Below are 23,219 nucleotides of genomic sequence, written 5' to 3'. Positions count from 1 at the left end.
ACTATGGAAAAAGTTACATTTATTAATATGATCGATTATTTATCTGTCCTTAAAATACTTTCTAACAAACATGTCACTTTGCACACTAGACATGGAGAGTTATTAAAGACAGTTGAATCTGATTGTTTACCTATAAGGACAAACATGAATTGGATGGTTTGACATTTCACGTACATGGTGCACAGGTATAACAACAATTAATAAAGTGTTGTTTTCATGTATTTTCATTTATATACTCACATATGACAGCATAGCTTTGAGTTCTTCGTCACTTCTTACAGTAATTCTGTCTCCCACCTCATCTTCATCTAAACAAAAAAGGGAAACACAAACAGAGAACGGTGAGTCATAGATTATAAGACTAAGTATGTTAAATTAAGCACAATAAAAATTGAGCCTCCACATACACACTTTGAGAGCTGATGATTATATTCAATGACTACCGCCTGCTTATAATGTTCCCTGAGGAACTGACGTAACATGAATACAAAAGATAACATTCATCAGGATGAGGTTAGTCATAGTTAAGTTGGTTTGATCAGTTTTGTTAAGACAGTCAAATAGTCCAAATGATTAGAACATCAATGGAAAAAGAGGATAATATCGAAAAGTAAATCTTATCTTATGCGTCAGACTGAATTAATTATTATGAATGTGTTTTCTTTACAGAACCATGAAGAGAAAATAAATAGATAAATACGCTACGGGGATGAAACAGATGTAGGTGCACTGCTGCAGCATTATGGGATCTGCTGAATGGACTTCCTGAACTTAGACACATCGTCTTTCTGCTGTTCTATCAAGTTAATAAATGTCTGAGGAAAGTTTTAGATCAACACTTGACATACTGTCAGTATACCTGTTTGTGTTCATCATATTGACTTTGGGCAACATTCTGCTTTTTTTAATGTATTTACAGATTTGAATGTGCATGCAAACTAATCAAACTCTTATAAACTCACACATAATATTTACAGCTAATACATGCATATGTTGTAACAATGCATGTATTGATCAAATTCTGAGTACTGAGTTCCCGTTTTTATCCTCGGGACAGGATCAAAATTTATGCTTTTCATTAAGTTACATAATAATTCTGCACACTACCAGTGTTAATAAATGTTCTTCTACAGTAACACACCACGCTGTTCCTTATTTAAATATACAAATCTGAAGTTTATTAATGCTTTGGATACAGAGAACTGCCATTGTTCAACAATAAAAGCAATCCTCAAAAGTGCAACTTGCCAAATAATTATGCACACAGTAAAAGTACAAATTAGCTGGACTCTTTTGTTGATTTATGCTGGTTTTGTTCTGTCACTCAGTGAGACTCTGTCAGCATACCAACACTGTTAATGTATGTAAGCACTGATACCGATGCAAAACCATTATAAAACAAAATAGCAATGGCACAGTAATATTCATCCTGTTTGATACAGTAAGACAATAGACTTCAATGGCATTTGGTTTCTCCTACCCTCTTCACAAACAGTCTGATATGAATCTCATTTAGTGACAGATAGCTAGCATCATGCAAAGGCAGAAATATAGAAATCTGAGCTACTAAATAAACTCGAATTTTATAATAGTTATCTACACAGGCTGTTTCCAGGGAGGACTGTTTTAGTGCTGTGGTTGTTTCTAATACTACAAATAGAAAGAGAAACTTACATTCAAACGCCGTGACAGTGGCTTCAGGCATCACGTCTCTGATTGCGACCTAAAATGTTTGGCAGAGTGAATTACAAAGATTTTAACTAGAATAACAGCGATTTATTATAATAATGACACCTCCTGAGATTTTACAAGTTTAGAGAAAAATACATGTATAAGAGCTCGATACGCTCATATAGAACAGATATAGGTGTTTGTGTCTGGATTCAAATGACATAAATGTAGAAAAACTGTTTTCTATTAGCTAGACTGACTCACCAGCAAGTCGTTGAAGTTCAACACAGATGGATAGTCCACAGACGAGTCCATGTCCCCTAAAGGTGTCTTTATACGGATTACTATCGGCTCGGTGTCCATTTCCACGGGATGATTTAAAATGAGCATAAAAACGGAAGCATGAACCTCATAATCCTCCTCAGTTGTCAGGAAGCTAGCGAGCTAATTTCCTGCAATGCCTCTCCCCAATTAAAGTGACGTGAAAATGTAAAAGACGGAGCTGACTCACAAATGTCGCGACATATCACCTGGAAACCCTCAGACTGGAAACTAAATGTGTTTTTCTTTTGAGCTCCGAAGTAAACTTTTATGTAAGAACACAAGATATGTTTTGCTAGGCAGCTAATTTTAAGGAAACAGCACGTACAGCGTTTCCGAATCAACATCCGCTCGGGGAATTTCAAAATAAGAGACGCATTTGGAAAATCTAAACTTTCTGAAGTTCTCTAAGATTTTTCAAATGAATAACATAACTCAAACATAACATAGCTCAAATGTTATGTTCGGTTTAAGATCATTTAAAAAATATTTTAGATAATTAACCTTTTTATTCTTAAAAATAAATTAACTATTTGGGAACAAATATATTACATTGCATCTCGGTTTTGGAGTTTTTAAATTAATAATTTCTGAAGTTACACATTTCACCTGAGTAAGGAACACACTGCAGCGCAGCAGTTTTAAACCGCTTTGTATGATAATCTGTATTGAATTTTATGACTTTCTAGTGTTCCTTTTGCATTTGCTTGTGACTCACCTGGCTCAAAGTTACTCTCTTCTTCTACTTCTTTCTTCTTTAGTTTTTAATGGCAGCTTGCATTACTCCCGTCTCTTGAGTCAATGGTTCGGTTAATTATACAGTAGTATATTTTAATTTAGTGCCATTATCCACTGCATGGCGTATCTCTCATTTCTCTACGGGTTGTCCATCTTTTGTCCAAAAAGCATACTTGTTAGATAAACTGGACAATCTAAATGGATAAAGAAGGATGAAACGTTTTGGTCATTATAGTAACATAAAAACTGTTATCATAAATAAATGACAGTTCTAAAGATGTTTGTGTTGCCTAAATATCCCTGTTTATGCACCTGATTTATCTTTTGATCCTAGAGGAGAATAAATATTTTTAATAAATTCAACAAGCAAATCAAGATTTATTTTTTTGTAAAAAATTTGATCCACACTGCCATGGTAACTGCAGTTGAAAACTGCACCAATTTTTGCTCCTTTTTCACATCATTAACACAGCATTTGTATTTAAAGGTTTCCACTTGGCATCAGTCGTTAGAGCTTAATTGAAAGTAAAACAAAGGAGCACTTAAAACTGTTGTTGATTACGGCCTTATGATTGAGGAGCAGCGGCTCCGTGCAGCTTTGATTGCACTTCTAACAACAAGGCATCGATCTTTGGACAAAGGGAAGTCTCATCTTGTGTTAATTTACAGCACACTGATCCCAGATCTGATACCTGACTCTGTTGACCTGGGTTATGTGTAATGATAAGAACTTGTTAAAGCCTGCTCTTTCTCCCTATTCCTCCGATCTGGCAGAAATGTGCCACTTGAAATCGTATCCCTGGGGCTTGTGTGCTCTGCCAGGCACCGTGGTAGGTTGGGTTTCAAGTAGGTTACAAAACAACCTTTCCCACCCCTGATTGGCCTGGGGATGAACTTTTCAACCAAATGTTTTCATCTCAAGAAAGCTGAAAGGAAACCATCCAAATTAACTATGGTGTGAACGGTTTCTGTCTACTTACCACAGACTCAAACAGACACAGAAACGTTACGGGTCTATTGACTCTTTCTGAACTAATCTCATCACTTATACCTGCACCAACAGCTGGGCTAAAGACCCATTGATTTCCATGTAACGCCTGAAATTATTACTTTGTCTAATTGTTACAGGAGAGTAAAGGGGAAACAAGGCAGGGCCATCAAGCATTCTGATTAATGCCTCCACCAGCAGTGCCCTCTGATGAAAAGCACAGGATCTATATGGCACTTTGTCAAACATACTCTCCCAGGGCTTGACGTTAGGTCCTTCTGCTTTAGGGGCCAGCCAGTATGAAGCGCAGTCAGCAATCCACATTATCAGAAATCAAACTCCTGACTTAGCTCGGAGGGGAAAGTGGAAAAGGAAGGCCAGCATTCGCTGTCTGGTAATTAAGAGCCATTTTATCAGAGCTCCTCTTTTGCTGCATGCTTTTCCGCCCCTTGCTATTGACAAGCTGCTTAGCACAAAGTGAGTTCAGTTTGACTCTAAATATATGAGGCACACTTATTTAACTTTCTCAGCAAAGAGGGAAATGCAAGTAAACAAGACAGAAATAAAGCTGTCTGGCAAGGCTGCCTCTTTATGTTATGTTTTGTTTATGGCCATAGTGTGTGTGTCAGCTGCTTCTTACTTCCTGCCCCCCTTCTCCTGCAGATTATTATTGTTTCATTGGTCTGCTCAAATGTATTGGTAGGCTTGTTGTGTTTATTGATGAGTGAACCACTGTCTTCTTTCACTGTAGTGCTAATATAAAAGATCTTGAAATGCTATTTGTCTGCTCATTAAGAATCGATCATCGCATCACATATTAAGTCCAACCTAATAGATTTAATTATGATATTCCCCTTCACATCATCTGTAATTATTCAAGTACCAAGAAAAATCATTTGCGCCAGCAGATTGTTTCTGTTTGTTTTTTTGTTATGCTGAACCAGATCATCAAAGTAATTTCAGTAGCTATCTGACTTGAGCAAATAAGACCTCCATATTATAAATTATGATAACATTGATATGGAAGAATTCTGTTATGCTCTTTTTTACACACGAGACTTAGATTTAAGTTCAGACTAGGCTAATACAAAATCTTAATTGTGTTTTTTGAGACTTTACCTGTGTAGTTTGGATCACTGTCCTGCCACATAGTAACCCATATGTGCATCAATTTAATGTCATGGACTGATGGCTGAACATCTCTCTTCAGGACTTTTGGTTTTTCGGGTTATGGCAGGTTTTCCTGGTCAGGTAGCAGCAGCGCATCCCCAAACCATGACACTACTGCCACCTTACTTGACAATACAATCTTATTTTGAAATGATTTGTTAGTTTTACACCAGATGTAACAGGACACAGGACTTCCAAAAAGTTCCACTTTTTTGTCTCGTCAATGCACTGAACATTTTCCCAAAAGTCTTGATGAAGTTTTTCCTCAAATGTGTTTTTTTCAGTCATTAGTGATTTTAGCCAAATCACTAATGCCCGGTTTCTGCCCTGTCTATTCATTATTGTTGAATCATGAACACTGATCCAAGCTAAGGGAAGTGAAATCTGCAGATCATAAGATGTTGTTTTGGGGTCTTTTACTTCCTCTTGTATGAGTTGTTGATGCTCTCTTGGGGTAGTTTTGGTGGACAAACCAGTCTTGGAAAGGTTCACCACTGTTCCATGTTTTCTGTTTTTGTAGCTCCTAGTCTGGTCTGCTGGAGACACAAATGGCTTTGTAACATTGTCCATACTGATGAATGTCAATTCTATTTGTTTTAGTTTATTTATATATCAATTCACTACAAATGTCATCTCAAGACATTTCAACGTAATCTATATGTAGAAATATTATTTAGTCATTCAGTCCAATAATGTAGGCAGGTCCAAGCCTAATAACATGGATTCTAACTCAGTCCTAGTTGTAAACAGTTTAACTAAACAAACCTGTCAAATTTAATTTCATATCTCAATCAGAGAAAATGTTTTCTGTCAGATTTGTTTCTCAAATGTTCTTGAAGCAACTAAGTGTTGCTTTTTGAGATATTTTCATGACTCTGAGCTTTCTCACATCACTGTAAAAACGTTTGATCCGATTTGCCTCTCAGGAACATTTAAATGTCTCTGGTTTAACAAAAGCACAGGATTTGATGTGAGCGACGTAAGAAAATTGTGTCCCCGCCATCTGTCTGGGGCCACGTGACGTCCCAACTCAGATATCCAAGCCCTCAAGCTGAAATAGAGATGTGTCTCCTCATCCTTGAAGCCTGTAGCTGGTTGTTTATTGGTGCTGCCAGAGTCCGCGCTCAGATCGATACCATCCACCTCAGATGGGCCTTCAAAACACGGGCTCCAAATTGAGGTCAGGATATGTAGAGGGTTATAGCACTTCACCAGATATGAATTGCCTGAGCTGCTGCGATCATTTGTTATACGTTCCTTTAAAGTTCATCTCAAAAGTTGACCTGTGATGAAGCACGGGGAGTTTGCGAGTCGCCAAGAGTTATGAGGAAGTGCTCCAATTCACGGACAAGTCGGGCCTGCGAGAAATGGATTGTGTGACTAACTCTCAGGTCTCTGAGCAGCATGCTTTCCTTGACGTTTCCAGTGTTTCAAATTCACCTCAAAGACGCCCTTTATGGCTCCGTGTTGTTTCTAATAAAGAGGAAATATTGGTGCCGTCCTGACCTGCTCATAGGGGCCATAGAAAATTTATGAGGTGTGTCCCCTCCGTTGAGGCTGCTTTTGAACAAAGCTTGACATAAATAACACATCTCACCAGTTAACCTGAGCTCTACTGGTTTTGTTCTCATGTTGTGGTCAACTGACTTTAATACATGTAAGACATAAATGCTTCTTATTTTATAGTATGTTTTCACAAATACGCTCTGAACTATGAATCATGGAATACATTTCTCTTCAGAATGGAGCTCAGTTTTCATGGAAACCCGGTTTTCAGTTTTTCTTGAAGCTTGATTCTGATTTGTTTGAAAATCAAGGAGATTATCCTCATAAACACAAACCTTTAAACTTCATCTCATTTTAGTAAACGCAAAATAAAGAAAAGAAAATGAATGAATTGCTGTTGGTGTGTTTCCAGATGGAAAAAAATGGTTGTTTTTCGCTATGATGTAGATGAAGAGGATGATAAAATCTGCTTGGCGGCGGATTGGCTCATCATTGGTGGTTGTTGTAGACCTAGTCACAGAGAGGAGCAAATAATTTGTGGCCATCAGTCGCACTTTAAGCTTGAGCTCACAAAAATGGAGGAACAAAGCAAGGAACTCTCAAAACATTCAGGACATTAGTGGAACAAGCAACAGGAGGAGAACAGTATGAACACTGGAGAGAATAGCCTAGGTTACGAAAATCACAGGAGATAACGGGGACCAGTTGCTGGAAAAAAAAATTAAGTGGAATAAAACTGATGTATCTGGCAAAGGGCTGACTAAATTGAGAGGTTTTATGTGCTGGGGAGGGTGATGTCTGGAAGAAGCAGCAGGTTGAACTCAGAGGTTTGTGGACAGGAACAGTGGCTAAAGATGGCAGCTCCAAAATATCAAAGACTACACTCATAACAAACTGAATACAACACTAAAAGCAAAGTCCAACCGATGATGACATATATAAAAAATTATATTCACTTGATACTTGATATCCTTCCTACTGCAGGGTGAAGTTGTGCTACGGTGCTCGTAAAGGTAATTTTATTTATATAGCACATTTTCAGCAACAAGGCAATACAAAGTGCCAGATCAACGTACCTGAACAGAAGCAGAAAGAGGACATTTAGATTGGACTGTGTAAATATTATTACTGTTTTCCTCTATGACAATGCAACACCTAACATTTTTGTTAGCATCCACACTTAATATGCAAGTCCATATTTTTTAGCCCCGGCTCCAGACGAGTTTAACAGGGGATGCATGGGCCGATTTCTTTGGGGGATTGGAGGGCAAAATGAATCTACGTAGCAATAATAATATGACTTAAGTAAAAGAAAAAGGTACAGTGCAGTAAAACTACTCTTATAAGTACCTTCCAAAAAAGTTACTCAAGTGAATGTAACAAGTATTACCCACTTTTAAACAGATAACATCAGTAGCCTGTAGGCTACTTGTTAACAAGCTTAAGGTGCTGTACTGGTATTAGCTAGTTATCTTTTAGCTAACATTACCTGCATCCAACAGCATTACTGAACTCAGTCGGCTAGTTCGGGGGAAAAACTGTGCCAGGTTCTTTGCGTTTTGCTGGTTTGCTGCCATGACTAATGTGCTAACACACCTGAGTATCTCTGCGCAGCAGCAGCAGGTCTCCTTCGCTGCCGCACAGGTGTAAACCCAGCACGAGCGTCTTAGCGCTCATGTTGCGTTTAAAGGCAGCTCGGAAAAGCAGGTTACGACGTGTTAACAACGGATTAAACAGTTTAACTGCTGAAAAAAGTGACAGAAGGCACAGATATGGGAAGTGCGGAAGCCCCTACTGTGTCAAATCGATATAGGAATAACAGAGAGTTGGCCACTGATAGGTAAAAACATCAAACAGCTTCCAGTCCAGGGGGGGCACGACTGACTCCGTGGGCGGGCAATTCCCCCCAATGCCCGCCCATGCCGCCGGGCCTGGCTTCAAATATGATTAAATTAAAAATATTATTGAAAGGACACAAAACTAATTCAATTATGTAAATAAAAATAAAATAAATAAATAAATAATTCAATACCTATAACATTTCTATTTAATTTCTCCTTAGTAACCACAAGGGGGACCTGAAGCCCTCAACACTATAATGGAAAAATTCAATTTGACTCCCAAAATGACAAGGTTCTGACTAGCACTGCATGTAATATGTTGACTAGTAAGAGGTACTCCACATACATTTCTAGCAAGACTGAATTATTCCTTTAAGGTTCATGGTCAGTATTCAACTTCCTGAGCATGCAAAAATATTTGTGGTTTTCAGAAATATGGACCTCAGAGCTCATTCCAGAAAAGTCACTTTTGGTCATTCAGACTCTTCTCTGTTTCTAAGCCATCATGAATCAATATTTTATATGACCTGCTCACTGACCAATGTAGCTCACAAAGAGTGAGAAGCACATTGGTCAAGTCAAAGCAAGTTATCTAAAATATGCATGAACAAATGCATAAACTTTGACGGAAACTACAACAATGGGAAAGCAAAACAAAACAAAACAAAACAAAAAAACAGACAACTAAGAATGAAAGTACTGTAAACTAAAAGTAACTAAAAACACTCCAAACTGCACAACACTAACACTGTGACACATCCATATATGTGTGTGACCGTGGCCAAGATGCATGACCTCTCTTCAACCACACATTGCTCTGGTGCAGTATTTCAGGTGGCCTGTTTGTCAGCTGAAATATTCATCGAACAGATCAACGGAAAGTCTGGCTGGCTTTTCAGCTGGGAGCAACATGTCAATAATTGATAGAAGATGAGGTAAATGACTTGGTGACTGTGTGTTGGTGTGTGTTGGGGTCCACCTCCTGCTGTAAGCGATGCCTCTGACCTTTGCTGTGAGAAAGATCTCATTATGGTCGGCCTTTACATGACATATGTACGGCAATACAACAAAGCAAACAGTGAAAGTAGACAAGAAGTAGGACTCGTCGTTGAAGTGTTTTGTGCTTTAATTTTCTGAGTAGTCGTGTTTTATCGTAGGCTGATACGGCAGATATATCCCGTGCATTGAACGTGAGTTCTCCCGGGAATAAAGAAAAAATAAACTCCACAAAGATATTCTGGTGTGAATTTCTAAAATTGCAAATGTGTCATGGGTCACACTTAGCAGGTTGTGGCTGGTGAAGTAGGCCATTATGACCTATCTGTGCTTGTTTTTTAATTCATGACAAACTACCTACCTGATACCGCAGTGAGTCAGTGGAAAGTTGTGCTGCAGGTGTGTGTTGGTTCCGCCTGTCAGACGAGATCGCTTGGGCTTTAAAATTTTTAACCTTCTGCTCGCTGTCTGACCTTCAGCTTGAAACGGTCAATACCGGCTATAAATCACTGCGATGGTTCCTAGAATAATTCTGCATGCAGCATCTGAAGGATCCAGTGTGTTACCGTTGGCATGAAGTGTTGCACGTTTTCCTGTTTTTATGTGATTTTCTTTATTTATTTTGTACTCTGGGAAGTTTATATCAGAGTAGATTTGCTTGAAAAATTCAAGGGTAAAATGACGACAGGTAACAATAAAACTTTGCAAACTAAGCCTTCTCCGTTTCTCCAGACGAAAAAGTAAAACACTAACATTCTTGGAATGAAGAACCTCAAAAGTATGAAAAGAGAAACGTGCTTTCAAGGTCCAGTTTGTCACGTTACAACCAGAAGCTGCAGTTTGTTTTCTTGAAACATTTTTTTCATTACTGAGCAACAAAAGCAGTGTGAAAGAAAGAGCATACAGGAATTAAGAAAACAAAATCTGAAAAAATGTGGCCTGCAAATGATTTCCCCCCTTCTACTCTTTTACTCTGAAATAAAATGCAGGTCTTTGTGAAAATGTATCAATATTCTTGATAAAGCTCAGGTGTTTCTGTCCAACTTGATAACAAACCACAAGTAAGAAGGCAGGACTGCAGATTTCAGTTTTATCAAAATGCCCAACAGACAACAGAAACGTCCAGACGAGACAATATTATACAGTTTTTGGAGTTTGCGGGATGCGTGTGTGGCAGAGAATAGTTTTTGAAAAGCTGAGCAAACATTTCCATTGGCACACTGACTGATGACTCCTCTGCAGCTGTTTTTGGTCAAATTCAAAAGTAGAGAAATTTGCAGAAACGTAAATAACATGAAAGTTGCACTTCATAAATGTTTATGTGGCATTGTACAAGTTATTTTTCAGCTTTTTAAAAACGAATCAACTTAAAATGTACGACTTGGTTATAAACTGTGAGGATATTTTTCTTGTGATTTATTTAAATACTGTACATATTAAATGAATGATGAAAAACACAAAAGGATTGATATAAAAGAGACTGGAAAATGTTTGCATTTTAAGGCATTTCAGTCTAGAATTAGCAAACCTGGCCTTGAACTGCAAAGAAAAAAAAAAATCGGTTTTATATGTTTTTCAACAAGTGAAAGGTAGGTTGTTTTTGTCAAGCACCATGTTTCATTTTCTAAGAGTTTAATAACCTCAGCTGTTTAATCGAGCACTTAATACAGGCTTTGAGACATTTAATTTCTCGTGTTTGTTAAAGAGTCTTTGAAATGATCAAGGATACGTCAGAAAATTTCCCCTTTCCATGAAAACACACGAGTGTCTCTATCAGCCGCTGCTTTGGGTTTGATTGTTGTCTTCAAAATGTGTATGCATGAGTGTCTGGGTGTGTTTTTAAAAAAAATTCTTTTTCTTTTTTTTTTTTGTGCACGCACATGTCCCCTCCGCCTCATTGTGGGATGTAACAATGCCCCAGAAACACAACCTCCAGGGGTCTTACCTGAACGTGGCGGCCCCCAATTTTTCATTAAAAATTGCCATCCTGCAGCTGAGGCTTCGGTGCACCACAATGTGACAGAACGCTGGAAGGGCAAACATATGCGACCTGTACCCAACCTTCAAATGTGCCCCAGTAGATGGATGGATCTTTTGCTCCTCTCTATCTTACAAGTTTGTATGCAAATTAATGCAAACCATTTCCAAAGAATATTATAGGGCATTGTTGTCGGCCACGCTGCGCATCCGCCTCCCTCCGCCTCCCGCCTCTTGTTAAAGTATTGAAGCCTCTGCAAATTAAAAGGAATATAAGATTTACAAGGCAACCGCTGAGACATGTTTTTTTTTTTTTTCCTGTTCAACTTTTTAGCTTTTGTTAAATATGACAATAATGGTTCAACTGGTTTTGTTGTTTGCCTTGAAAAATATGTCAAGGTTTGCTTTAGTTGCCAAAATGTTGCTGTGAGACTGTCTACTTCCAGCGCAGTTGATGTCTCACATGTAATCTGAGGGTATCAGACCCGCTGAAGGGAAAAAAAAAAAAAATCCCGATTTAGCCGGAACCAAACATCTCTGGCGAGATTTGGAAGCGGCGATGTAATTACAGGTCATAAGTTGAGCGCCTCAGTGCCACAGCAGCTGTAGTGAAAGCTGAGCCTGTCAAACACCCAGATGTACATATAGACCGCCACAGTTTTCATTACAATCACAAATCCGTGCACCATCCGCTGCATGAGCGACCTACAATTGTATTTATTTATTTATTTTGTGCAAAAGTCATGTTTAATATGATGGTGATGATGATCTTGATAAAGTGTCAATATAAGGATTTTCAAGAAATCTTTCCATAATATATAGAAGTCTTTCCATAATATATTACCAACTCTTGGTAAAATATGTAACCAAGCAACAAAAAAATATATATATAAAAGAATGAAAGAATTATTGAAACCCCCATAACCAATTAGTAAAATAAATTAAATTAGGTCAAAACTGAATGTTGGGTTCACAGTTTAAACAGTGAACGATCTTGAATTGATTTGGACACATCCTCTTCCTGGCCTAACTGGTTCATTGAGCCTACCCCCAGCCCTCATCCCTGCCTCCCCATTTTGCACTTTCAAGTCATTTGTTATCACCTTGTGGCTGAGCTGTGCAATTGGCCGAGCTCTTCTAGGGTGAGAGGTCATGCCTTTAAAAGGGAATTACTTCACTGACACAATAAGAGATGACATTTTATTTGACGTCTTACCACCACTTTGCTTCCTCTCCCACATCCAGACCTGCCCTGCATCCTAACTGCCCTCCTGGGAGCACCTCAGAGTGTGTGTGTGGGGGTGTGTGTGTGTGTGTTTACGTGTATACTGTGGGGTGCATCACTCTTTCTTTTTCACCTTAATTTTAGCTATTTGCATCATATGCAGTGCTCTGATAAAGTATTTGCGTCAGAGATTTTTTTTTTTTGTCTTGGCTTTTTTTTTTAATTTTCTTTTACATTTGAATGTTTTGAAAAAGTTAATAATACACCAAAGATATCCTAGAATGCAATATAAAGCAGTTTTCAAATGTCTTAACATATTTTTTTAGAAAAAAAAAAGCAATTTAAAGATCTGAAAAAATAATCGTAGGTCTTGTTCACCGTGATTAGCTCCTTTTCAGAAAGCCGACTTGCACGTTACAATCCACATCTCGATTTCTATCTGACCTGCAGAATCGACATATAATTTAAATACATTTCATAACAACATGAAATAGGCTAAAATATCTCAAAAGCAACACATCAAGCCTCACTTTAAAAATATTCGAGAACAGATGAGAAGAAAAGCTATCTGTCAATCTGGGAAGGGTTACTGAGCCTTTACTAACGCTCTTGAACTCCTCAGAACTATTACCCACAGATGGAGAAAACATTGAACAGAGTTAACTCTCCCTATGTGTACCTGTTCCACCAAAATTACTCCAAGAGTACTTCGATGACATCCAGGAAGAATCCAGAACATCTAAAGCCCTGCTGGTCTCATTTCCTTCAGTTGAATTTGTTGCTTTATTCCACAATAAGAAAGGGACTTGGTAAAAAAAAAAAAAGGGTTCAAAGGACCAAACACGGCTTAGCAATCGTCTGACAAAACATATCAGAGCGACATTTTTAAAGATTTCCAAAAATAATTAAACAAGCAAGCAAACTAAGAAAAAAAAGTAGGGTTTTATTGCCGAAGTGAATTTAAAAAGTCTAAACCTCTTGGCGTGACTCACCGTGCCAGCAATGTAAGTTTTATCTTTCCACAACTTCAATTTCCAGATAAAATAAGGATAAATGTTTTCAGCATTCAGTTCAGAACATGATTAAAAAGAACATGCTTGACAAACTTATCTTTAAAAATTAGATGTTCATTTTATGAGCTCCTTTTCATTTGTCTTTGTGTTGTAGAAATTTTAAAAATATATATTTAAGAGAGGACCTCCAAATTCAACCTCATTTTGGTTTTGCAGAAGGACAAAGATTCAAAGCAAACCAGCAAGTCTTCCTATGAGTGAGTCAAACAACAACAAAAAAACGATAGGAAGGCTATCGGTAACAAAATAGAAAAGCTAACAAAATACAGTCCACAGTTAAAACGAAGTAGTCCAACATTCCTCGAAGACTATGTGAGTTGTTTAAATAGAGTTGTTTAAATTAAAAAAAATAGTGTCAGCGTGACCCTTAAAAACTCATTGATAATTATATCCAGCCTTTTTGTTTTGATCCAGATTTGTTTTGTTGTGATGTTCTTAAAAAAATTACATGTGACAAAAAAGCCAAATTTGACTAAATCAATGAGAAAGCCAGTCCTTCTCAGAGAACTGGGGTGAATGAAGTAACCACATTGGAAGATGAGGTGTATTCTGTTGTGTGTATTTATTACAGCATCCCTGTCAAGTGTATTTAGCAGGAGCAGACGTCTGATGTGACTCAGGATTGGAGTCTCTGTCTCTGCGCTATGTGTGACAGAGAGGGAGTGATTGACATCGGACGTGCGCGTCACACACCCAGGGGGATCGGCAAAGGCCGCACAGCCAGTCTGGCAGGTCATTATCAATGTGTCACACAGCAGCATGACAGCTACTTCCACTGAGACAAAACACACAGCGCACGCCGACTCCCTCCCCGACTCACCCAGGAATGCCTATCCAAGCCAATCAATTGGGCGATCAATTGGGGGCCAACTGGCAATCCCCAACAATCAATATAACCCTTGTTGCGTGGCTCCAGAAACGGCACAATGGCTGTGGCACTTAATTAAGTTGTTAATTGCTGCGTTAAGCTTTCTCAGGTACCCTCCCTGGACGGTAATTGAGAGTGGCTGGACAATTCAGCTATCGGCAGCAGTTTGCTAAATTTAATCAAAAAATCCAAGTAATGGAGAGAGCTGTAACGCGAGGAGCCAAAGGACACGCAGAAGAAGAGACGCGGCTGCCTGCTGGATCCAGAACACGGGGCGGTTGACAAATAAAAGGACACTGGTGCTAACGAGCAAGATGTTTATTGCACCAGATGAGGAGCCGAATGATGTGCTGAAATACCATGAAAAACATCTCATTTACAAAGCTTGTAGCCTGAGTCAAAAACTGGATTCAAAAACGTCGTCCCATCACAAAAGCTGTGTGGTTTAACTTTACATGCCACGTATTCCAAAATAAAATTGCTCATTAATTCAGGTGCACACTAGTTTATAGTGAGCTGCCCAAAGACATGCTGACTTCATTTTACTGAAAGCTAACAGAAATGTCATCAGCTATTATGAGGAAGCACACAAACAGAGCTAGCATTTAAAACTAAATCTGCAGTTCGTCTCTAAGCTAGCATTAGCACTGCAGCACAGCTAGATGCTACAGCAGGTCAGAAAAGTCAAAGATTTAAACTCCCATGTTATTCATTATTTCAGATTCTTACCACTTATTATGGAATTCAAATATATGATTAGTTGTTTTCACAGAAGTAGATGCTGTGGATGTTGGGAGATTGTTAGCCTCTTGTGGCAGTGACTCATATTTTCCTGCTACTGACTCATGCAAATGTGAGTTTTGTTTTGAATGCTTTCACAAACTGTGTCTTTGCCTTCCATGCATAGAGTGAGTAAGACAGCGACCAAGAAGGTAATCAAAAGTGATGCTTCAAGGTTTTACAGGTTATTGTACAATTATTTCGAGTCAAAGACTTGACAACTGCAAGTGCATCTCAATAAATTAGAAAATCATCAGAAGCGTTATTTATTTCAGTGACTAAGTTTGAAAAGTTATATTTATACATTACGCAATAGTATCAACAGAGAGTGGACAATTTAAGTATTTACTTTTGTTATGTTTGACAATAATGTATTATTCCATATGTATTAAGCCAATAAATATGGAATGCTTATTTACATAATGCATAAATAGAGGGCTTTCAGTTACAGGGCTCTAATTTTGATGTAATTACCAAGTAAGTTCCTTTTAAGTAACAGCGTACTACTATGTAATAATTAAAACTAATTTTATAGGGTAATTACAATCAAATTACTTTTAACAGTGATTAAATTGCACAATATTTACCAGCAGCAAGTCGCGACATATTACCAGGTAAGTATTACAATGTAATTACCAAGTAAGTACCTATTAAGTTATTGTGTATTACTGTGAAATTACAGTTAATTTTAGAGGGCAATTACAGTCAAATTATTGTCTAACAGTCCCTAAATTACCCAATTGTTAGCAACAGCTTACGCAATAAATTGCTACATACTACAAAGTAAGCGCTGCTATTAAATTTAACCTGACAATTAAAAGCTCTGACTTTATACTGGATAAAACGCCATGAGCCAGCAGAAGATGACAGGACTCATCGAACCGTTACTGCATGGACGCAGATATATGAAAGCCATTCAGTGAGAAGTGCAAAGCATGGAAAACCAAAAGGTTGCCTTTGCGTCTTTATTTTGCCACCAAAGGTTACAGATTCCACAGAGGTCTAGCGTCCACCAATGACAAACATCTCTCCTGGGACATTTCTAAAAGCACAAGCAGTTCCTGCTCCCACCACCACGTTCAACTCATCAAAAGCGCTCGAATTTTGCAATGTCAAACAGAAGGTCACAGGACAGGTCGGAGACAAAAGTCAAACAAAACTTTGATACGTTCGTAAAATGTCTTGCACTCTAAAACGGCCATATGTTAATTCCCAACGACAAATGTAGCGAATATCCTGTAAAAGTCGACTCCAGTCACTGTCAGTAATTTGCGGATCTCTTAAAACGTTAAATGGGCTTCACAACCCAGGCAAAAATCCCATAGTTCTCATTGCTGGTTGTGCAAACTTTTAAACCAGACTCAACTTTCCACTAATGCGCCTGAATAAAACTCTCTCTGAACAGCTAGCTTCTTTAGCGACTAGCTTTCCTTCTTTGTAGAAGTGATTGTCGGTGATTGTCTGCAGACTGTTTGAACTGATTAACTTAAGTCATATTTATTTTTATAATATTAAGTCACTGTGATTCACTTATCTGTCCTGAATATGATTCATTTCAATGGCATTTGGCTAATGTTTTGATAAAATTGGATTCTTTGTCTCATATAAATGCTGTAGAAAGAGTCCAGATATAAAAAGTCAAGGCTAATACCCGAAGAGAGGCAATGCCGCAGATTGGCTGGTTAATCTGAAAATGTTCATGTTCAGAATAAAAAGAGTCTTAGTGATGCTGTTCTATCACAAAACCTTTAAGCACCCCAGTAATTGCTCCAATATTACAGCTCATCTGATCCTGTCGTCGCGACAACCATTGAAACAGCAAGAGAGCATGGTTTCAAACAAGTGGCTTCTACCTGTTTAGCGTATTCTCTTCAAAATGGATCTAATTCAATAGAAATATTGATGTTCGTGGGTGACGAAATCAAACAGCCAACCTCCCCCGTGGGCCAGGCCTTTTCTCCGTCTCTCCTCAACACGCGTTCACTCCGAGGGGGGTGATTACCAGAACTGCCTCCAAACAGCGTGGGCTTATGATGGGGAGCCAGACCACCGCTGGCTGGCACTTTTATGGTGTTATTAGCGCCCGTCTCCTCGCCTTTTGTTGCCTAATTCCGCAGCTTTTAACACTCGGGAGAGGAATTCAGATGGAATGGCGTCACCCCCTTCCACCCCCCATTTCAAGAAACGGCTCCAGACGCAGCGGGCGTCGGCGCCTCTCATCGTGCTTTGCTGGAAAATTAGAAAAGCGCAGGCAGGAGCCAAAACTGCCGTATCAAATCATCATTACCGAGTAGACGCTTTTTTTTTTTTTTTTTTTTTTTGCCTTACGACAGAGTGCAAATATTTCCACCGAGACCCCGGAAGTGTTGCGCCGCTCTTCGGAGATTTGGTGAGAAGTGCTGGAGTGTAGTGGAGCAGGAAAAGTTTGGGTCTGCAGCGAGACGATGGGAAGCAACCACTGCTGCTCCAGGCTCTGTGAACAGGCTTGCCATTGATTAAAACAGCAAGGTGTGCAATAAAGCGCAAGGCAAAGTGTTGCCTTCCATATGGACCCCCGAACCCTGAGGCTCTGGCCACCAATTGGGCCTTTCTGTCTGCCGCTGTTTCCCCCCTTTCTCCTTTCTCTGCTTCCCCTCGGTCCCCAGATGGCAGAAACAATTTTCCAGGCCTCCGTCTCTCGCCTCCGCAGCCCCTCTCTGCGACCACAAAAAGGGTCCTGGTCGCGACTCAACCGTTTACTCCAGTAATTAACAGCACCCAACACCACAACAACTGCAGTCGCCAGGCTGCTGCGCCACAGATAAACTCTGCACTCTGACACTTAGGAAAACGCGCGGCGTTAAGCGCGTCACAGTGTGAACCTGAAGGAGAAATAATAGTGGGAAGATGTGGAAACAAAATGGAAACGGCACAGACTGAGAGGTGAGAACAACATGCTGGCTCCATGGCAATGATTACCTCATAATTAGACGAGACAAAGCTTTCTGCCTATCTAATGGCACAACACTGTAATTAGTGCCCTGACAGAAAATCAAAGGCTACTTTGTAAGCAGCAGGAAAAATTAACATTTTGGACCCTGAAGCTGTATGTCCTGATTAGAAACATATTAAATCAATGCATTGCTAACTGCCGGACATAAATAAACCCCCCACTGAAGGGGGCTGTAATTGCGAGAGTGGAAAAAAGTGGGTTTCACTATCTCAAGGAAGTGGCATTAATGGTAATGGCTCCATCATGTGGGAAATAAACCATGCTTTTGCTACAAGATGACACATTCAGCAGTCATTTTCCCTTCAAATCTGTTTCTCAGGTAAAGATTAAAGCTGCTTTTATTTTATTTTTTTATGTTTTTTTTATTAAGGCAGATGTGATGAATTGGAAATTCAAAACAAGAGCATCTGTTGTCAGGAATTTGGTTTCTTTTTTCTTTTTTTACTTTAGATTTGATTTGAATCTGAATCCATTGAACTGCATTATTATTGGACAATAATGGTTTAAATTTGGATGGATGGATGGATGGATGGATGGATGGATGGATGGATGGATGGATGGATAGATGGATGGATAGATGGATGGATAGATCTGAATCTGTTCAGTTGAATCATAATGAAAAGGAACTAGAAAATTCCTGAAGAAATTTAACCGGGGCCTGCCAAAGGGTGCCTGTCGGTTTGGACCCAGCGTTCTGATGCTAAAAATTAGCATCAATGCTAAAGAAAGCTGCAATGTAATCAATAGCATGAGAAGAATCACAAGAATGTTGACTAACATGGACTTGCACCATTCAGTATGATAAAGTAAGTGTATCAGCTAAAATTAGCAAAAATGCTAATGTTAGCATGAATGCTGTCAGTAGCATGTGGGGCATCACTAGCATGTTGTCTATAATTGACTTACTGCATTCAGTATACTAGACACGGCTAATAAGTCAGAAAAATAGCTAATAGCTTATTTAAGCTAAAAGGCTAATGCTAATGAACTGCCTTGCTTCGCAAGTCAGTCACTGCTCTCCCTATGCATTGCTATGTCAGGCCCCAATAACAGCAAACAGAGATGATGTTTGTTGGGAATTGGACTTTGGGGGTAAACTGAATTGAGCTGGATTTTCACTTAACCTTGCAGCCAGGTCTTAGTATGCTTGCTCTGTAACTCAAACCACGAACAGATGAAGAAATTACAGACATTTACAAATTAAACAGAAAGAAGGGCGACTCTTTTCCTACTTTTGACCTTTAAAAATCTTTTTTGTAAGAGCATTTTAAAAACATTTTCATAAAAAAAAAAAAGTTAACAAAAAGTTAGAATTAAAGCTGCAAGCAGCCTGGCGACCGCGGGAGCTCCGGCGACCGACGCCCGCCAGCCATTGCAGACTCTCTCTCGCAGTTCCGGCACCCATCCACCAGGCGATATGCGCCGATGCGTATCTGACGACGCACCCAAAAAATGGTGGAGATCGACTGATGCAGTGAGGAGATATAGCTGATGGAATAACCAAAGGGAGCGCAGTGGAGTCAAATTGCTTAATTTCTGTTAGACAAAATTAAATATTTGGGTTTATTTTGGTTCATCAGAACCAGAAAGTCAAGGTTCTCATTGCTGAGTTCACTGCAGATCAGTAGAGAGTTCGCCACAGCTGCTGCTGCTCACGTCCCGCCCAGTGAGGAACAGAGCAGATAATGGAAAAGCTCTACTTGGGCTAGAACTGAACCAGATATTAAGTGGTTAAATTGCCAGTGGAAAACCTCCTTACTATACTTCATGCAAGGTGCCAAAACTGGTGCTTATTGAGCCAATTTCATGACAAAAACGGTTTCGTTATGTTAGTAGAAAGGCATGTGCCTGCTGAACTCGACACCAGTCGTGGCTCAAACTATTTCAACAGAGCTCTGTGCAAAGTGTTGTCTGAATGGTCAATGGTTTGATGCCATGCTGATGTGGGAATGCTCTTGGATAGCAGTGTTCAAAGTTCTCTTTGTAGAACATAAATCTGCACCTCTCCATTGTGAGATTAGTTGGAAGGCGCTGAATGAAAGAAGTCTGCTACAGCTTGGCGCAAACGTTGAGACCAAAGGTTGGACCACTGTTTTTAATGTATGTGATCCTGATTCTGCATGTAATAATTTGATTTATGGATTATCTGAAGCTATTAGCATTACTATTTCAGGCAGGAAAAATGAACAAATCGCCTGGCTTACCGGATACTGGATTCTATTAAACATAAAAACAAACTGTGATCACTAGGGTTTAAGAAATGGTAGTGACTTTAATGAAAGGAAGTATAAAGACAAATTGACCTGAATAATAAGGCAGAGCAAATGTAATTATTGTACTAATCATATAAATAGCTTTTCAAAACTTTGTATAAGTTGCTTGTGTTTTTCAGGAGTGAAGAAACGGAAAATTGTTTGCAGATTTCTGAAGCAGCTTTCCAGAGCATAAAGTGTTGCGTGCGTTCACCATGTATCCCACATTGCCAAGCTTTTTCCTTTTCATCAAAACAAAAGCACAAGGAGCATGAAAAGGAAACGAGATCTAATGGGGTATGATGGAATCTGACGGGATTAAACGGGAGGAACTGAGAATGAAATGCGTTTATACTGGAGATGTTGATTACTGAACAAGGAGCAACTGGCTGATTAGGAATGGGTCGCAGGTGTGTAAATCTAACACTAAAGAATAACTAGAGCTAAGAAACATAATTAAACAATTGTAACAAAGAACAACTAAACACAAGAAATAAACAATAAATTGGAATCATGAAGGAAGGAAAGTAAAACAGAAAAAAAACTGATCTAATAAAACAAAAGTAAGAAATACAAAACAAACCTCAAAACAGCAACAAAACAAAGAGTAACAAGAAATTCTGAATTCTAGAAAGCAAAAATACAAAAAAATGAGAACGACTCTGCACTTTTCCATCGTAAAGGACGCCAGCACCCAGCCAGACACTCTTTAATTTAATATCAATTTTAAAAAGAAAATGACACACTTCTATGACTTGCATTATTTATTTATTTACCGATTCTTATATCATTTTTTGTGCTTTAAACTATAAACTCTGTGCTCTTCTTCTTCTTCTTTGTCATAATCAACGACCTTCATCATCTCGTCAGACATACTGGATGTGCCTCTGACTATACATAGTATAAGTAGTAACATTGCAGACAGATATAGAAATATGATATATCTGCACTGCTGGGATCAACAGGTTGTAGTAAATATTTCAAATTCAAAGAGACATGTTAATTCTGCAGGTGACCGACCTCTCGGCCTGTACATGTTGGGCACATGACTCATCAAAAAAGTCTTGTGGGCCATGCGACCCGCCTCCTCCCTGTGCCCATTAGAACCGATCCAAGCTGCCTGTGGGAAAGCCAGCTGATCCCCAACATCTTTAACATGCTCACAATCGGCTCCGTGGGAATACGACTAATTACTTCACATCTGTATTTATTTGATCCACGTGGAATTCTCCCTTCTGTCTGCGGCGCCAGCCCACAGCAGCTTCCACCAACAGTGATTCATCTAAGCCGCTCTTCTGGCACACATTCATTCTGGGAAAAAAAAAAGCAAAAACAAAACACCAAAACCAATGGAGGAAACGCGGGGATGATGAGGGGGGAGAACTTTTCTATTTTCTCTTCTTCTTTTTTTTTTCATCCCATCAGCTAAACTGTCATCCAGCAGCATAAATAAAGCACAGCGGCGCTTGCAGGTTTGCTGAATCACAGAGGGTGGAAATAAGACACAAGCTGTTTGATGGTGGTTGCTTAAAGAGAGACTTTCACAAACTACAGCATATTTTTGGGAGCCAACGCTCACAGGTCTCAGCAGGGCTCAGACGCAGAGGATGGGATACCTTCACACAGCAGCAGCTCCTGCTGCCCTCTGTTGGTCACCGAAGGAACTGCGCACGCGTTCACCTGTGTTGACTGAGAGCACCCCACCTCTACATCTCTAATCCTGCCTTTGTTTCAGCGCCTGTGCATATCCAGAACGGCCTTGAAGCCGTTCTGGATATGGCTACATGAATCTTTTTTTTTTTTCAGAGAAAATTTTTGTTCTATTTGGGAAAATTCTACTAATTGCGTTCTAAGTCTGTCATTATCAACAAATTGCAAAGAAAATCGCCCTAAAATGCTCATAAATGCAGAATGTTTTCCTGTGTGAACACCAGCAGAACGGCTGACAGTAGCGTCCGACTCGGTTGATGAGTTACCGTCTCCCCAGTGAGCCCTCGGGTGTTGTGAAACGTCCCAGCATGAAGCGGTGCAGCCTTTACACTCTGCCTCCCTCTGGAAAACAAACAAAGTCTCTGTACATTTAAGCAAACAACAACAACTACAAACAAAAGTTTGCCTTCCGTATGGTTATTCCTCATATCACACTTTTAAAGGCGGTGGCCGCTCTCGGCAAAAGCATTCGTATAATTAATTTGAAACAAATGTACATCATACTCTTGATTATTTAAACCACAAGTTGGGAAAACAGGACTTTAAACTTCTTAATTATTCTTGTTCACACAGCATTTCCCATGCACACTGTCGCCTTAAGTGCAAATAAAGGCGCCCATCTGTTTGTAATTACAACTACATAATTTCCGTCATTGAGTCTAATTATTTTGACTGCACATTTGATTAAAACTACTGCAGCAATGGTGCAAGTTTCCACTTCTCATTTAAACTTTCCGTGTCACATTGGAGGGAGGTGTTGTGAGGGTCAAAGCTGCAAAAAACAAAAATATGGCTCATCTGCCATGTGCACAACACACATTTTCAGACTAAATAAGTTAGCAAATATATTGGTTTTAGCATATCCACTCATAAACACAAACATTAGACCACCAGCAGGAAAGATTTTGCAAGCTTGATTATCATTTTATTTTATTTTTTTTTTTTCAAATCCCCAAATTAAATTAGCAAGAAATTTCAACCCTCATGTCGTCAAGCCCTCACTCCCATCAGGTCTTATTTCCCTGTGGTGTCCATGAAATAGGACAAGCCGGCTGCATAGCAGGCTACTCCAATAAAAGAGGCTCCGAAACGTCATGTAACGCCACTTTAC

General features: G+C 39.2%; 1 protein-coding gene across 1 annotated transcript in view; it reads right to left on the bottom strand.

Annotated features, from left to right (window-relative positions):
• Window positions 1–2,341, bottom strand: part of map2k5 (mitogen-activated protein kinase kinase 5) — a 55,942-nt gene extending 53,601 nt beyond the window's left edge. The window contains exons 1-3 of the mRNA XM_032561044.1: window positions 1,936–2,341; window positions 1,675–1,723; window positions 241–308 (exon numbers count right to left, since the gene is read on the bottom strand). Of these exons, the coding sequence (XP_032416935.1) occupies window positions 241–308; window positions 1,675–1,723; window positions 1,936–2,061 (243 nt within the window). The 5' untranslated portion in view covers window positions 2,062–2,341. The remainder of the gene's footprint in view (window positions 1–240; window positions 309–1,674; window positions 1,724–1,935) is intronic.
• Between the last annotated feature and the right edge of the window lie 20,878 nt (window positions 2,342–23,219).

Source organism: Xiphophorus hellerii, chromosome 4 (assembly GCF_003331165.1).
Source record: "Xiphophorus hellerii strain 12219 chromosome 4, Xiphophorus_hellerii-4.1, whole genome shotgun sequence".
Lineage (NCBI taxonomy): Eukaryota > Metazoa > Chordata > Actinopteri > Cyprinodontiformes > Poeciliidae > Xiphophorus > Xiphophorus hellerii.
Note: the sequence above shows the minus strand (reverse complement) of the source record. Positions and strands in the feature narration are given on the sequence as shown.